Below are 16,303 nucleotides of genomic sequence, written 5' to 3' on the forward strand. Positions count from 1 at the left end.
CCCCACCAACCCCCACCCACCCCCAACCCCCCCCCCCCCCCCCCGCCCCGCCGCCCCCCCCCCCCCCCCCCGAGAGCTTTATTTCACGAAGTTTAAAGACGAAATAAGTAGGACAGTTAGAGGCAGCGCGTAACTTCAAGAACTTATACCAGTTTTCAAGAAGGGACTCCATTCAAGTTTCTCACGGTTGTTTTGATCCAACCACGTAACTTGACTTTTATAACCGAAAAAAGAAGAATTAATAAGTTGGTGGATTTATGTCTCTTTGTTTTTTTCGTGGTTCTACCTTAATTTCGGCCCCCACCTCTTGATATCGACCAATCAGATTGTCACTGGTCGCATTCAAATAACCATCTTCGAACTTCCGTAACAATGTAGCCGCCACGTTATAGGTCGCTTCCGATAAGGTCAGTGGAATATGGCATTTGGAGACCCAATAAGAGGTAACGGGTAGGTACTCGTTTGTATCTGGAAACATCCATTTAAACCTACCTTTCTCTACACTTCTTTCTCTCTCTTATTTCCTCTTCTACTTACCTACCTACTCCAAACACACCGGACCCCAACACCACGCTTAAACAATTTACATATATCTATTGCATTTTCTTCCTCCACGCTCGACTTAAGAAATACCAAAGACCACTTTAAAGAAATACAATCCAGGTCGCAAAATAAATCGACTTCACGCAACTCGCGAACACGAGACTCTGCCCTTCACATCGCCAGACCACCTACAAGCTACCTATTCCATTGAAATTCGATTTTTAGTATATCTTCTATCAACACTATCAACATGCATCAAGCAAAGGTTTCCATGGTCATAATGGCCATCTCAACTTGCGCTGCGGCAGGTCTGTTGACGTATGCAGGTTGCCAATCCGTGTGTGCAGGTGCAACTCTCTGGATCCCCGCCCTCGGCCCTCCAGCGTATGCTACTTGCCAAAGCTATTGTGCATACTTTCTGCTGGCTCCTACCCCTTAGATCAATAGTGATCTCGAATGCACAACACGGGTTTTGAAAGTCTATTTGAGTCGGATTTTGATAGTACTCTGGTGTTTAAGGACGGATAATAGAAGTCTGATAATACTGATGGAGAGGAGGTTGGCAGGTTAGAACTTGGACTACGTGGACTACACGAATTAATGTTTGACAAGTGGTAGACTGAATGCAACTTTCCAATGTTACTAAAGTACCAATCAATTTTAACGGCTGATATATGTAAAAAGTAACATATCATTTTTTGCTTCTGTCAAGTATGAGAGGTACCTATTAGATGGTATAAAGACTGACAACTCTCCGGCTCCAACTGCACACGTGTATACTTCCTCTAAGGTACCTAAGGTTTTGCCTAATTATTTTGACTCTTAATCTGTTAACCATGTATAAGTGAAGTATGTACCTCTGTATTCGGGCTGTACCTAGGTACTTCCATCGTACTTGTATTTAGCCACAATTCACTAATATGGAAGTTATGGAAGTACATACATAAACCCCACTATCCTACGTACATGTATCCATCTTTTACTTTATGGTAGCATATAATACGTCATACCCCTCTAACCTAAAACTTTTACCAACAAAAATATCAACCCCACTAAAACTAGCACCAATCCATCCACGAAGCAAAGTACCTAGGTACCTAGGTACATTTTGTATATTTAAGCGGAATTTGTTAATCACACCAAGGCCCGGTGTACTAGCCATTGGAGTAACACCCTCCATATATGAGCCCTGGCCGCCAATGGTAACATAGGTGTCAATACTGCTAACCAAGGTCTTTTTATTTAGATACATTGTTTGGAAGTACATTGGTTTATAGCATTATGGCCCGGTGAATCAATTATGCCGACAGAAATGTTGCTGTCTAGGTCCAAGAACGCCAGGTTGATAATGATCATCCATTATTCAGTGTCAATTGCTAGTTTTTTGAATGACATGCTGGTATTAAATACGATGCTGTCGACAGGTACTCCAATGTTATACGATACTAGACCGCCATGAAACGGAGATGTGCAACTTAGATGGCGCGCTCTTCGAGGGGATGAGCGGAAGAGCTAGCGATGAGACTGATACTAAACAAGGAGATAGCTGAGAACATTATATTGAAGATAGATTTTCTCAAAAGCAAATGTAAATATGTAGTTGTAGATAATGAAGTTGGGATTTATTGTATTGATAAAAGCGTTTGAATACGGTAGTTTAGAAATAAGCCTTTTAATTTTTAACACGTATTGTTGAATGCAATTGTCATTGTTTAACAGAATCGATCTTGTCCATGGGTGTTATGTTTTGGGTTGTATTTTGGAAGTATATGAATTAAACGTCGAAATCCATATTTCCAACTCGAAGTTTCAGTATCTATCCAGTACAGTTATCTATATTAATACCATCTAAACTAACTTCATACCTGAGGTAGGTAGGTACGCAATATCTCATTCTTTAAGAAATACCTAGTATCCGACGCCGCCTCCATATCGGTCCCAACCTTTCCTTGTTTCGTACTGAAATCTTACTCCCGACGACAACAACAAATCACAATGGCCAAAAGCACCTGTGCTTACGGTTGTACAGCCTGTGCTCCAGATGGCAAGGCTCACTGTAACTACTGCCGAACCGGAAGTTGCCTCGAATTACATTACTGATGATCTCAATATATCCTCAGGCACGTCGACTCAGACAGCCTGGGGTTTGATGCGAAGAGATTTATACATGAAGATGACTTTATCCTCATATATCTTTAGACTTAAGGACAAGAAAGCCAATATTATTTACTTATACACCTAGGCCGAGGCTTAATACTTTTTTAATTAGTTTGTATTATTTATAACACGCCTCTTTTCTTTTATGCAGTAGCTTGCATATGGGCCTATTGGACTCTTTTGGTATTCATCTTACAGTCTAGCTAATAAGTAGGCTGTTTTTCGAACAAGTCTTAGCAACCAGACATTGTACGAGTGTTTGAAACAGCTATCCAAGGCTTAGTGAGTATGAAAGCTTATGATGACCGGTCTATCTACGGTGTTATTCTAACAAAAAGGTAAACCTATATTCTATTCTTCTTAATTCGGAGATTAAGTTAAAGCACCCTTACGGGGGCTACCCTAGTGGAGGCCACCTCAAAAACGCAATACGTTTGCAATAAGGTTTATATACGAATTATTATATAATTTTATTAGTTTTTAATTAATTAAAAAATAAAATTTATTATTTAAATCTTTATTTTTTTACGATTTTAAAATGCTTATTCTTTTAGTTTAATTGCGTTGCGTTATGGTAATAAACAACGTTTTTAATAGTATATTTTTGCGGTAGGCGTTTAAAAAATACCTTATATTATAATATTATTTTACAAACCGAATATTAAGCCGTAAAATATAAAATAACTATTTAAAAAAACGTTAAAAATTATTGAAATATTAAAAAAAGGAATTAGTTAATTAGGCTATTATGTTAAATTATATTAGTTATATGTTTTTCTTATATTGATTTAAAAATATTATAAAAAAATTATTAATTTATAATTACCAATTCGATATTTTCGGTAAATACTAATATATATAATTTTTATTTTATTATTTTAATATTAAATTGGTTAAGGTTTATTTAATCGATTATAAATAAGTTAATAAAATTATAGTTAATAATATTAATATCTTTTTTAACCAATTTAAAATTTTTAAGATTAAGAATATTTTAATTAAACATATATATAACGTTAATAAAATGGGGATTATGGAAGGGGTTAGGAATAATAAAATAGTTATTAGCAAAATTTATAAAAAGTATATTGTAATTAAAAATTGTAGTAATAAAATCTAGATATTAATTATTAAATATATTAATAGTAACGGTTAATTTCTAAATCTTTTTATTATATATATAAATAAATATATATAATAATAATAGTTTCTTAATAATAAAAACGTTAGATTTAAGGGTTAAAAGTTTATTACGTTTTTTAATAATTGGATTAATAATAATATTATATTTAAATGATTTTATAAAGTCTTTTTAAAAAAAATAAAATCATTAAATTGTTAATAATAGTAATTATTAATCTTTAACGGCTATAATAACCATATTATAATAAAATTCTTTTAGGAATATTTTATAAATAAGGTTTATGTTATTTTTATTTTGGTATACTTATTACACGTTTTATAGGTTATTAACGTGGGTATATTCTTATTAATAAAATAAAACTATTATTGTAAATTTATTAAAATATACCAATTATATTATATTTTTAATTTTAATAAAAAAAAATTTATTATAGTTTATTAAATAGCATAAAAAAACGTTTAACCAAATATAATATATTAGTTGGTTAGAAGGTTATAGAGATTTATTTTAGGGATTAAAATAAACTGTTGAATTACCAGCTTATATTCCGGGAAGTTCCCGGTATTACCCTAATTTTTTTAAACCTTATTTCTAACCTAAAAAAGCTTAATTTTATCGAAAATATAGCCCTAATCCTTTTAATAACGCCTTTAAATTTATAAAATATTAATATTTTAACCAAAGAACTATTTAAAATTAATATAACGTTTATTAAATTTATAATAAAACTTTTATTTAATAAAATTAATAAAACCTTTAATAAAACTATTATGAAATTAATTATAATAAAAACCTACGCTAAATATTTAAAAAAGATATTAATAAATATAAAACTGTAAAAACGGCGTAAAATATTACCTAACCCAAATTCAATATTTATAAATATTAAAATTATTATAAAAAAAAAATAGTTAAAAACCCAGAAATTAAATAATATAGTTATAATTAATAATTCTAATATTAATTTGGAAAATAAAACTTTATTAATTAAATTAATAGTAAAAAACTATATTATTATTAAAATATAATAAATTATAAATTAATTAAATTTAATTTAATTAAATAACGTTAAATTAAAATTAAAGTATTTATTTTAAAGGTTTAAAAATTTAAAATAGCCCCTACTAGGGTGGCCCTCGTAAGGGTGCTTTGATTTATCCCCAACCAAAGTATTTTGCCCTAAAGACGCGAGGTATGAAGCTATCGCTAGTTACTACGGCCTTTGTCTTTGCCGTTCATTTATTAGAGTGTTCTAGAAGATACCATTAGACTTTAGATCATATCTTGATATAGGCTATTTAGTTCATCACCGGTAAGCACTAGTATTGTAGATCATACTACTCTATATGTGAGATTGAACATATTTTATCCTAGGGGAGGTACGGATTAAATATACGTGAAAGGAATGTTCTGATTCCATAAGGGACTTATCATTCAATTTAAAGGGTATCTTTTTGTTAGAGATACCCCTTAATTGATGTCATACGTAGAGTGAATGGTAGAAGCAGCAGCTTCGCTGCTGTATAGTAGCCGCATGGTAATATAAATATATTAACGCTTGACCTTCTATACTCTTTCGAGGGCGCGCAGCGCCCCTTATATATCTATTCTACGTAGATCTGTACCCAATTTATACTGTCCCCTGACACTTTCACTTCGAACTTCCTTAGAGTATAATTATTACATAATATTTGCTACATTACGGTCGACATCCAGTTGTAACTTTCCCTGGCATCTGAATCTGTCGGTCAATATGTCCTTGTTTTCAAACCCAACGCACTTCCAGCACTTCAAGAGCCCCCTTGGATCGTACTTCTTTTTAATTTGGAGCAAGGCTTCATAGTTATGGCCCCACCAAGACTCTTGCCAACTCGCCGTGAAGGGGTTCGCTTCGTTCGGGTAAGTCCCTCCATCGGTACCTGTTAACTCCTCCGCAAGAAGCGTTCCTCTTGTAATAGCAGTCATATTTTCCAGGCGGTCGGCGTATGATGCATTCCAAGAAATCGTTAGGGATGTCGAAATATCCCAAAGAGAATTGTACCAGGCTGGATGGATAGATGTTGTTGGCCTTGTGTCATTTCGCATTTTCAGCTTCGTCGTGCTGTCTATCACAAAGGGTGTATCTACCGGGCTGTAAAAGTTCCGTGGATCAAACCCCAACTTCTGCGTAGCCTTTATGAAATCCATCAATTTGTTAATTCCGGCGTCATCACTGAATAACCTCTGGGGTATGAGCCTCGTTGCCAATACGCGAGTGACCCCAGCTGTTGTCAGAGCCCCTGGTAAGACGTATTTGTTCCACACATCAAGAAAGTTTGGTAGAACCTCTACCACACTACTACCCCCGTGGGAAAGTGCAAAATCTGATACATTCCTCATAGAGGCCTTAGCAGCAGTTCCATCGTCGGCTAAGTTGGCTATCTCTGGTACAGGATTCATGTAAGTCAAATATATGCCTCCCGCATGACCTCCCCATCCTTGTTTACCCCAAGCCAAGGATTCCCGCGCCATCAATTCAATCCACTTTATCGACGTTTCTGCTGTGATATTTGAAGGTAGTTTGATGTTTGCGACCGCGACTGGTATTAACGGTTCAACACGGTGAGTAGCTTCCAGCACAACGCCAAATGTCCCTCCACCGCCACCTCGCAGAGCCCAAAACAAGTCTTCGTGCTGGCATTGATTTGCAGTTCGAGCAACCCCATCAGGCGTCACAATCTTAAATTCGACGACACGATCAGCTCCGAGTCCATACACTGGTGATAATACGCTGTGTCCACCACCAAGAACCCAACCCCCAGAAGCTGCAACTGACGGGGAATAACCACCAATGAAGGTGCTTTCATGTTTATATGCGAAATTGTAAATATCTCCCGTACTAACACCGGTGCCCGCGGTAATGGCCCGGCCAACCCTCAAGTCTGCTCCACATCCCTCTGGGAGGAAATTATTATGGATAGTAAGGCCTTGCAACTTGTGCACCCAAAGAGCTAATGATCCTTTCTGGCTGTTCCTAGTCATGTAATCATGCCCGCTATTCTTAATAACTAAAGGAACTCCATGATACTGGGTAAAATTTAAAGTTGCAATGATATCCGAAATCTTCTCGACCTCAATATAGTATGAAGGAACACTGCCTTGATTGCACGAAGCACCTGGTGCGGGTTTGGCTGCCGGAGCTGCTGTATTATCTAACGCACACTGGTTTATGGGATCCCCTAGACAGATCTCACCCTGGAGATTCATATAACCGCTGGGCCTTTCAGCGCGTATTGAATTTGTAACATATTTCTCTCGGATCAGAGTACAAGCCGCCTCATCGATTGTGACTTCATTCCCGTTATAAAATGAGTAGCATGGTAGCGCAAAGGGTCGAATTGCATGGAGACGTCCGTCTACGGAAATGTTGAGTGAAGTCCATAACTCTTCACTCTGCCCCTCACCAAAGAGCATGAGCTGAGCAAGGGACCAAATTAAGTAGATCGTACACCCTTTCATATTAGGCGAGTTCGAAGTTTTACACAAGAACTCATTGGCGATATAGATAGGGGCATACGAAGCATGCGTAAAGCCTGACCGGTATAGATTTCCTACCTGTGTATTATAATGCTAAAATTTCAAGACTAACTCTGTAGGTTAGTCCCTCATAGAGGGTATGATTAGGTATTTAATATTATTGGTTGTGTCGCATTGTGAGGGTGCTGATACTGTGTAAGCTTATTAGAATTACTCCGTAACTCCGTAAAAGGTGTTTGACGCATATAGATACTACGCAAAGCGATAGCTAGTCTTATCCTGTGAGCATTACAGAGTATGAAGATAAACTAATAAGAAGATTCCAGCAAATACCAATCACCTAACAAATACCTCTTACAATCTGTGTTTATATTCTAGTTAGAGTATGTAGCCATAACAGCAAGCTACGTAGGTTTGAGTAAGTGAATCATGTTGGAATGTCATCTCATGAGGGAATAATGGGGATTAGGGGTCGGGATTAATTTCCGAGATTCCGCCCTTGGCTGCTATCCTCCTTAAGGTCGCGTATAGGGGTTGGAATCCCCAGGTTCGAATGCCAACAGCTTCCGGGGTGCTTCTAATACATGATTCCACTCCCCCCCTAGGTGTCTCATAGCTACTGATGCAGCTCTGCTAGCCCAACCAGCATACCACCTCTTTGGACAGCGATGCATGATAGAACACCAATAAATGAATATGACAAGGGACGTTGGGTGTCTTTGTGAAATCGCAGAGAGATACTCCTCCGGGACAGCGGCTGGCCAATCCATATACTGACGCCAGTTTCCAGGATACCCATTGACCTCAATGATCCATTCTTTTAGGGATATGATCGACTGTAAGCAAGCGCGCTTCATTTCACCGGTAGTATCCTCAGGGTAGCCGAGTGAATCAAGGCAGGCTAAGATATTCAGTACGAGTTCATCTAGATGCAACTTAGGTGAGTGTAAGCGAGGCTGGGTGAGGAGCATTAGTGAGCTCATTCGTAGAAAAGGCGCCAACTCAATAGCCAACTGGAAAGAACCGCGCAAGATATGGAGTAGCTCAAGATAATTGTCTATCGTGTCAGGTGTTTTTAGGAAGGCTGCGAATTGGAAGACTATGACTCCGATTCCAAATATCAAAACAGCCATCCAATTAGTCCCATTCACCTCCGGCTGCGAGTGCCTGAACAAGACTGATGCTTCGATATGATGTTGGTATGCGAAAGTATATAGATTTGAGCGCGATGTATTTTGTGACCATTGGTGAAGCTCGTAGAGCGCTGTGAATGTTCGATGTACGTACTCAAAAGTGCTTGCTAGGCGATCGAATTCATAACCAAAAAGTCCGCCTTTAATATTCGGTAGCAACGATAGGAGGTACGTCTCCTCCATGACTTGAATCATTGAACTCGTTGCACATGGGTCTAGAATTTGTTGCCACGTCCTGTATAGGCTCATATTATCATAGAGGGCCTGGGAATTCAAATCAAATTCCGTGCTTCCAAAGCCTGTAAAGTCCTTAGAGTTATTACCGACATTAGATTTCCAGGCAGAGGCTTTCGCTTGTGCCTTCGAAAATGGAATAGGGGCTAATTCATAAGCGTTTGGTGAAGTATAAGAGCAGGATTCGTTACGTCTATGACAATTGGCACAGATAGGTGGCTGCAGGTTGCACTGAACATGCTGTTAGACGATAGGGAATTGGATGTTTATTGGAAGGATGCCTCACTCTAACGCGACGCCTCCGACAAGGCACACAGCTATTACGGGACTTTCTGTGAAATTGTCGGGAACCACTCCGGCGCTCGTTATTTTGAGCATCCTCCATGGTGAGCAGGAGTTAAATAATAGGTTATAACTTTTTCCTAAGATATAATATATTAACTATTGATATCTATAAAGAAATCAAAAGTTCGCAAACGACTTTCGCTTAAGGCCGGTGCAGTCTTCAAGGTATCCTTAACGACTTCAGATCTGGTACCTAACCGATGGAAGCCCTGCGAGGGTTGGGCTAGACTAATTCGGCGCCGACACTGTTGATAAGATTCGACAAGCTGATTTTGCGTCTACTTCTCGTGAAACTTATGCTTATCATCGTCGAAAGATACATCACCAGTATGTCTCGGACACAATTATATCTTACGCGCGGCAGTCCCTTTAGGTATTATCCCTGAAACGTTGGACTCGTCATTGTGGCGCTGCCAACAAACCGATCTACCTTTTACCATTCTAGGTCTAGTGTACGAGCATCCCTGCAGAACCTCAAGAGCCCCTATTCATGTTACTCTACCATGTATGACCTCGAGCAAGGAGGCTATGAAGTCGTCCTCACTGTCATACTTCTCCGCAAGATGAAGTAATTCCAATCAGATAAGGTCGACAGGTCAAGACTCTTCTGAGCAGGCCGGCCCTGGCCTATCTTACCTCGGATTTATATTATCCAGTAACCACCTACGCTTCAGGTTTAGTGTACGAACTGAAGAGTTGCTCTTACAAAATTTGTATATCGTATAATGAATCTCCTTACGGACTAAAATTGCCATGTCGTGTATATATAAAGTAGTAACTTTACAGCTGTTTCCTTTTAATTTAAATATATTTATATAACATGCTATAAACAGCGCCAGGCTCAACTTCTTGCCAATATTTGATATCTTGTCTGGCTTCTTAAAAGTTTCTTGAACAATGCAATTGAAACGCCTCACCTCAGTTTTACTTACCCTGTTTAATTTTTCAAGGGGTTGCCTTCATGATCATGTTCGTACGCCTCAACTACGCGATGTAGAGAAGGCTCTCAGCAAGCGAGATGTGCCGGCACTCGTGAAAACAGCAATAACAAATGTGCGTGTCTTCAACGGCTATACCATAGGCAAGCCACAAACCATCATCATCGACGGCGGATACATTACCGATTGCGATGATGGCATCGAGAAAACAATTGACGGTGGTAATCGCATTCTAATTCCCGGCTTGATAGACGCTCACGCACACGTGGTGACGGTCGAAGGCCTCGAAAACATGACTTCATACGGCGTTACCACAATATTCAACATGGCCTGCTCAGATATCGAACTCTGCAATTCTCTCAGGTCAAATCCAGGCCTAGCGTCACTTTTTACCACCATGCTGTCTGCCCTAACTCCGTCTAGTGCGAGCTCCAAGCTCAACCCGGTGGTGCCCGAGCAGCTACTTTATCCTAACACAGACCCCAAGTCCCTCGTCGACTATTCTTTCGGCAATGGCTCCGACTACTTCAAGGTCGTGGGTGCACCCGATGGGCCGACCCAGAATCAGTTCAACGAAATAGTCAACTATACGCACTCGTTAGGTCACTTGGCCGTCGCGCATGCGCCCAGTGTCTCTGCCTTCACGCGGGCAGTATCATCACAGATAGACGTCGTGCAGCATATTCCCGATGATGGTGTACTGTTTTCCTTTATTGTCAGATCGATGAAGGAATACAATTTGGCTTCTACTCCAACTATGGAGATATTCCGTCGCGCGTACACTATACAGCCAGAGATAGCGCAGTTTCTGCGCGGGAACAACTCAGCTAATACGACATATGAGAACGTATTGAATAATGTAAGACACCTACATGAAGCTGGTGTTCCTATACTGGCGGGGACAGATGCGGTCGGCAACATTATACCTGAGATCTACTTTCCCTTTGGAGACTCGCTCCACCAGGAGCTGCTGAACTTGGTGGACATTGGCATGACACCCGCAGAGGCTTTACGGGCTGCGACGATTGTCCCTGTAACGGTGCATAAGTTGAACGATAGGGGTGCAATTCGACCTGGTCTACGCGCAGATTTAATCCTACTAAACAGCGATCCTCTTGTGAATATCTCCAACACCAGAGACATTGCTAAAGTATGGGTTGGCGGCATAGAATATGCTGATGTTGCAAAGTTTACTGATGCTTGAGACCTTGCCTAGATGGGAAGCAGATAGTGAATTTTATGAATAGGGGGCAGGTGAGAGCATTTGGCTATAGACGCACTTATTATTCTAAACCACGGGGTTAGGCACTTCCTCGAGTACCCTCTCAAATTGGAAACTACTAGTATTCGTTCAATAATATATTGCTAAATCTCGTATTCATATCTTATTAGAGCTCTCCTCGGCCATCCGTAGTCTGATGGGAACAGTATTTTGTGCCCAATATGTGAATACTCTTCAAAAGCAATACTCCCTCCTACGCCTTGTGAAGTGTTATGCGTTGTGTTTCAGCTCATCAGAGTGAAATACCGTCCCATTAAATTCAATCTCCTTATCTAAGAAGCGATTCCCGCACAATTGCCTCATCGCCAACTTACAGTTCATGCTTGAAATACTCCTGATTTAAGGCAAAGTAAACAACCTTCCCACCACCCGCCTCTTTAGCAGCGAACTTAAGCACAACTATCCCCTCTTCTAACCTGAAGACTCCCTTAGTTTTAAGACCCGCCTCTGAGCCTACCCCAAGCGTCCCTGACTAGATAATTTCATCAAGTTCAGCGCTTGTCCTCTCGTATACATCAGAGTCCCATGGATACTTAATTGACGATACCTATCTTATATAAAGCTAGCTATGTTTACCTACCTTTAGGTTAGGTAGGTAAACATGCCACAAGATCAAGAGTTTCTTAAAGAGTTTGATTATTCGTCATGGTCTTTCTCGGCCTTCTCCCTTCCATGTGACTTAGTCAACTTTAGTCAATTCAGCTTGAGTTAACTCTGATCTCACTCTGATCAGGGCTTTAATTGGTCCAATACGAGCTAAGTATTATAATGTTATAACTATACGAACATACTCTTAAGCTCATACCAGTAACTTTCGCTCCCCTGACGGTCAAGCCGGGCCCTCGCCATCGAAGAACTCCTCGTCCAGTAAGCTTAGCAAAGCCTTTTGTCCCTCCCACTGTTCCTCGGCGGTAGGCCTAATTTGCTCAGGAGGCAATACGAAACCCAACTTGCCCGTGTCCCGGAGTTCAATGGTATAAGAGAACTCAGCACGGCCAATGCTATAAATATGGTCAGGCGCCGAACCTGTCGTTGGATACAGAGTGGCTCCGCTGGGCCCGAAAGTAAACGTCGTTCCCGCGTCTGAACTATCCCGAATTGTTTCACTGACGATGCCAGCTGCCTTGGTCCATTTGCCAAGCTCGGGCGCGTATAATGTCTCCTTGTACCCAAATGGCGATAGAATATACTGTCCATAACTATGCCAGTCTATGTATAGCTTGATGCCCGCGTCATCGCGTAACTGACGTACCAACTTATCTAAACCCTGGTTCTCCGGTGTGTCAGAAGGTGCCTCGCCCTTATAGGTCTGCGAGCATGGGTTTGTAGAGGCGCCTAATGGGTTCGCATCCCATGCAAATCCCCAATTGCGGTTAATATCCCGACCAATACAAGATTGGTTCCCAGGTGGCGGTTGGCGATTCTTGCGCCACAAGCGATCAGTTGTTTGAGAATACGTAAAACCTTCGGCTTGTCAGTTAGTCGTCCCTTACGAGGTGAGGACTATACAATACTCACCGTCCGGGTTCACAATTGGTATGATGTAGAAGTCGTACTTATCCAAAAATGAACGAGTGAGATTGTCGCCGTCATTGTAGCCTTTAACTAGCTGGAGAGTTATGTACTCGACGACCTAAAAAATAAAATAAAAATAAGCTTCATGTTACCTATATCAACACAATACTGAGACTTACCGGCGATGTAATCCATTCTCTGGCATGCACATTTCCATGGTAAAGTACTGCCGGTTTGCCGGGTCCACTCGCGCCCCATAGATGGAGACCGTATAGATTTCTCCCCTCATAAGAGGTGCCAGATGAAATGAGCTCTGAGTTGTTTGGGAATGACTTTTGCAAATCCTCGAAATATTGGATATGATCCTGATAGTCGTGGTACGAATCATACCACGAAAGATCACCAGTCTGTCTTCTCCAGACCGACTTCGAAATGGACTCTGATGCAATTGAGTCTTCCAGGTTCTCGTGCATAACTTGGTAGTCAAGGTTAAGTGCTTCGAACGTGGCAACCTGATCAGGTGAAATGATAATATCTAGGTGCTTGTAGACATCACGGTTCCACTGTTCGTAACTTATTCCCGAGAGTTTCTCTTTTGTAGCCGATGGGTGCCCATGCGTGTTTATCCGCACGACTTTGTATCCATCGTAGGATACGACATCACTCCTGGGAGCTGTTGGAACGCTTGCAACAAGCGAAGCTAGAATCGGAGCTAAGAGAGAAAGCCTCATTGCGAAGGAAGAAGCAGCAAATCAAGAACTTGTGAAGCGAAAAGAGAAATCTTGTAAAGTACCTAGGTTACCTTTATACCTTTATATGTATAATACCGTCAGGGGCTTGGCTTGCTTACGGTGAATGATAAGGTGATGTGATCCCTGACGGCGAGTTCAGCACTACGCGGCAGCATTGGCACATGAACTCTTCTCTTTCAAAGATTCGCAATTGGTGCGAATATAAATAATTGGGGGGTGGTGTAGGCGTTTGCTTCATTTTGGAGAAATCGCCAAGCTGCGAACATCTTGGGATGCAATTCTACCTTCCAAATCGACTCTGGCGACATCGACTGCGTGATTCTCAACATATATTGCGCTAACTAGGCGAAATATCCATGTCATAGAGTTAAAGTCTAGTCGTCATTGTAGTGATCTTATTTACTGGTGCTGGCATTGATTATGATATGATAACCTTCTTGATACTTTCCGTGCTTTGTTAAACAGGGTCGAGGAAGGGATGTCAGTACATACACCGCAGTTGCATTCCTTACAAGCATATTCTGTATTCCGATATTTGTGTAAATTAAAGGACCACTATTCCGTACCTAATGCAACTATACCGTGCGGATTACATAACAATGTATCTGGTCCGAGCTCGAGGCAAACTCCGGATTCCGAGGTTCGAGCCATTAATTAATACTCGAATTAATGGGAGCTTCTCAAAAAATGTCACGATTCGCATTTTCGAGCTTCTAGTTCTATCCAACCCCAGCGCACGATCCGTGACGTGGTTCTCAGCCTCTAACAGCTAGCCTGTTACCATTCTACCACCAACACACAACACATTCCAATAATAGTAGTTTACAACTATAAGAAGACAGGAATTTGTGTATGTGGCAGCGTTCAATGATGATGTCGCTGACTAGAGCTGAGAAGATCGTCTCGTCCACCTTGCGGAGAGGCACCACCTACCCGACATCTCGAGCTTTGCTGACCCCGACCTTGACATTGGGCGCCCTGAGAACCTTCCACAACACCACAAAATCGCCAGCACCATCACAACCCGGAATAACAGGCCTCGGAACCATCCCGCCCTCTTACTTCCAACGCCCCTCCCTCCCCGCCAACACCATCATACGCTTCGTGCCCCAGCAGACAGCATGGATTGTCGAGCGCATGGGAAAGTTCAACCGTATTCTCGAGCCCGGTCTTGCAATCCTCGTTCCTTTTCTCGACCGAATCGCCTACGTCAAGAGCCTGAAAGAGGTGGCCATCGAAATACCTAGCCAGAGTGCTATCACGGCCGACAACGTAACTTTGGAGCTGGACGGTGTACTTTATACTCGCGTATTCGACGCATATAAGGCCAGGTATGTCTAAAATCTTACATAGACCGTTCTATTTCACCATGTATTCCCACATATTTTCCTTCAACCAAGCCACTTTACTAATATGCTGCCCCTCTAGTTACGGTGTAGAAGATGCCGAGTACGCCATTTCCCAACTCGCCCAGACCACAATGCGCAGCGAGATCGGTCAACTGACTCTCGACCACGTATTGAAAGAACGCGCCGCTCTCAACATCAATATAACCGCAGCCATCAACGAAGCAGCGCAAGCCTGGGGCGTCACCTGCCTGCGTTACGAGATTCGCGATATCCACGCCCCGGCCGCCGTTGTCGAAGCTATGCATAGGCAGGTTACAGCCGAGCGATCCAAGCGTGCTGAGATCTTGGAGTCTGAGGGTCAGCGCCAAAGTGCCATCAATATTGCCGAGGGTAAGAAGCAGAGTGTCATTCTGGCATCCGAAGCCTTGCGTTCTGAGCAGATCAACCGCGCCTCTGGTGAGGCCGAAGCTATTCTTATGAAGGCTAAAGCCACCGCGTCCGGAATCGATGCTATAGCCCGCAGTATTAGTAGCGGCGGCTCTTCAGCCCAGGGTGCTGTCAGCTTAAACGTGGCCGAGAAATACGTCGACGCCTTCAGCAAGCTAGCACGTGAGAGTACTGCCATCGTAGTTCCGGGCAACGTGGGCGATATCAGTGGTATGATTGCTACCGGTCTCAGTGTGTACGGCAAGGTAGGCGAGGCCCAGAGCCGCACCATGGCTAAGCAGTTAGCGGAGAAAGACGAATCGACTCCAGAGGAATCAACCGGTCCTAAAACTAGCCGGAGTGTCGTGGACTCGATGGTGCGCGAGTTCGATAATACAGCTAAGAGAAAGTAAAGAAGCAATTCTGTAAGATCCTATTTTGAGGAGCAGGTACATTATTATGAATTACGGGGACAACGAGGGAAGGCACCTGCAGGTAAAGGAGAAGGGGCATGAAATTTTTTTAAATTGGGCTGGTAAAAAGCTCAACTGTACCACCAGGAAGCATCTCTTGTACCTTCAATTGGTATTTGAAAAGTGTGGACGGGGACTATTCGGTAGTGGTGAAAAAAAATTAATGAAAAGGGCAGGGCATGGCGTCGGCGAGCATTGAGGGGAACATACACAATCCCATCATCCCTTTAACCTCTATCACTAACATACTCTATATCCCCCTTATCCATCTAACCCATCTTATATACACCGATTGTAACTTCCCAGGACATTATCACACGCAACTCACAGCCCCTTAAGAGGCAAACCGAAGGCCTAGGAGATGGTAGTATATCCAGTGTCTCGGTAAACTACCTGCCTAGGAATATGGAGATGAATATAAATCTACCCTAAAATT

At 41.6% G+C, this 16,303-nt stretch overlaps 5 protein-coding genes across 5 annotated transcripts; 2 read left to right on the forward strand and 3 right to left on the reverse strand.

The window, feature by feature from the left end:
* Window positions 1–5,401: 5,401 nt before the first annotated feature.
* F4813DRAFT_375260 (FAD-binding domain-containing protein) lies at window positions 5,402–7,438 on the reverse strand. The gene has a single exon (XM_049244995.1). The coding sequence runs from the start codon at window positions 7,340–7,342 to the stop codon at window positions 5,525–5,527; it is 1,818 nt and encodes a 605-aa protein (XP_049095232.1). The 5' UTR covers window positions 7,343–7,438; the 3' UTR covers window positions 5,402–5,524.
* A 241-nt stretch (window positions 7,439–7,679) lies between these two features.
* Window positions 7,680–9,481, reverse strand: F4813DRAFT_375261 (uncharacterized protein). The gene is made up of 2 exons (XM_049244996.1): window positions 9,074–9,481; window positions 7,680–9,018 (listed from the first exon to the last, which is right to left on the reverse strand). Exons 1-2 carry the CDS (start codon window positions 9,170–9,172, stop codon window positions 7,876–7,878), a joined length of 1,242 nt encoding a protein of 413 aa, XP_049095233.1. The 5' UTR covers window positions 9,173–9,481; the 3' UTR covers window positions 7,680–7,875.
* Window positions 9,482–10,029: 548 nt separating this feature from the next.
* F4813DRAFT_400201 (uncharacterized protein) lies at window positions 10,030–11,374 on the forward strand (the record flags this gene model as incomplete). Its single annotated transcript, XM_049248242.1, has 1 exon — window positions 10,030–11,374. One exon carries the CDS (start codon window positions 10,030–10,032, stop codon window positions 11,272–11,274), a length of 1,245 nt encoding a protein of 414 aa, XP_049095234.1. The 3' UTR covers window positions 11,275–11,374.
* A 265-nt stretch (window positions 11,375–11,639) lies between these two features.
* On the reverse strand, window positions 11,640–14,069 carry F4813DRAFT_375262 (uncharacterized protein). Its single transcript, XM_049244997.1, has 3 exons — window positions 13,047–14,069; window positions 12,871–12,985; window positions 11,640–12,816 (listed from the first exon to the last, which is right to left on the reverse strand). The coding sequence occupies exons 1-3, from the start codon at window positions 13,596–13,598 to the stop codon at window positions 12,182–12,184; spliced, it is 1,302 nt and encodes a 433-aa protein (XP_049095235.1). The 5' UTR covers window positions 13,599–14,069; the 3' UTR covers window positions 11,640–12,181.
* A 423-nt stretch (window positions 14,070–14,492) lies between these two features.
* F4813DRAFT_393845 (uncharacterized protein) lies at window positions 14,493–15,807 on the forward strand (the record flags this gene model as incomplete). The annotated part of the gene is made up of 2 exons (XM_049247482.1): window positions 14,493–14,950; window positions 15,048–15,807. 2 exons carry the CDS (start codon window positions 14,493–14,495, stop codon window positions 15,805–15,807), a joined length of 1,218 nt encoding a protein of 405 aa, XP_049095236.1.
* Between the last annotated feature and the right edge of the window lie 496 nt (window positions 15,808–16,303).

Source organism: Daldinia decipiens, assembly GCF_022478715.1.
Source record: "Daldinia decipiens strain CBS 113046 unplaced genomic scaffold F4813scaffold_50, whole genome shotgun sequence".
Classification (NCBI taxonomy): domain Eukaryota; kingdom Fungi; phylum Ascomycota; class Sordariomycetes; order Xylariales; family Hypoxylaceae; genus Daldinia; species Daldinia decipiens.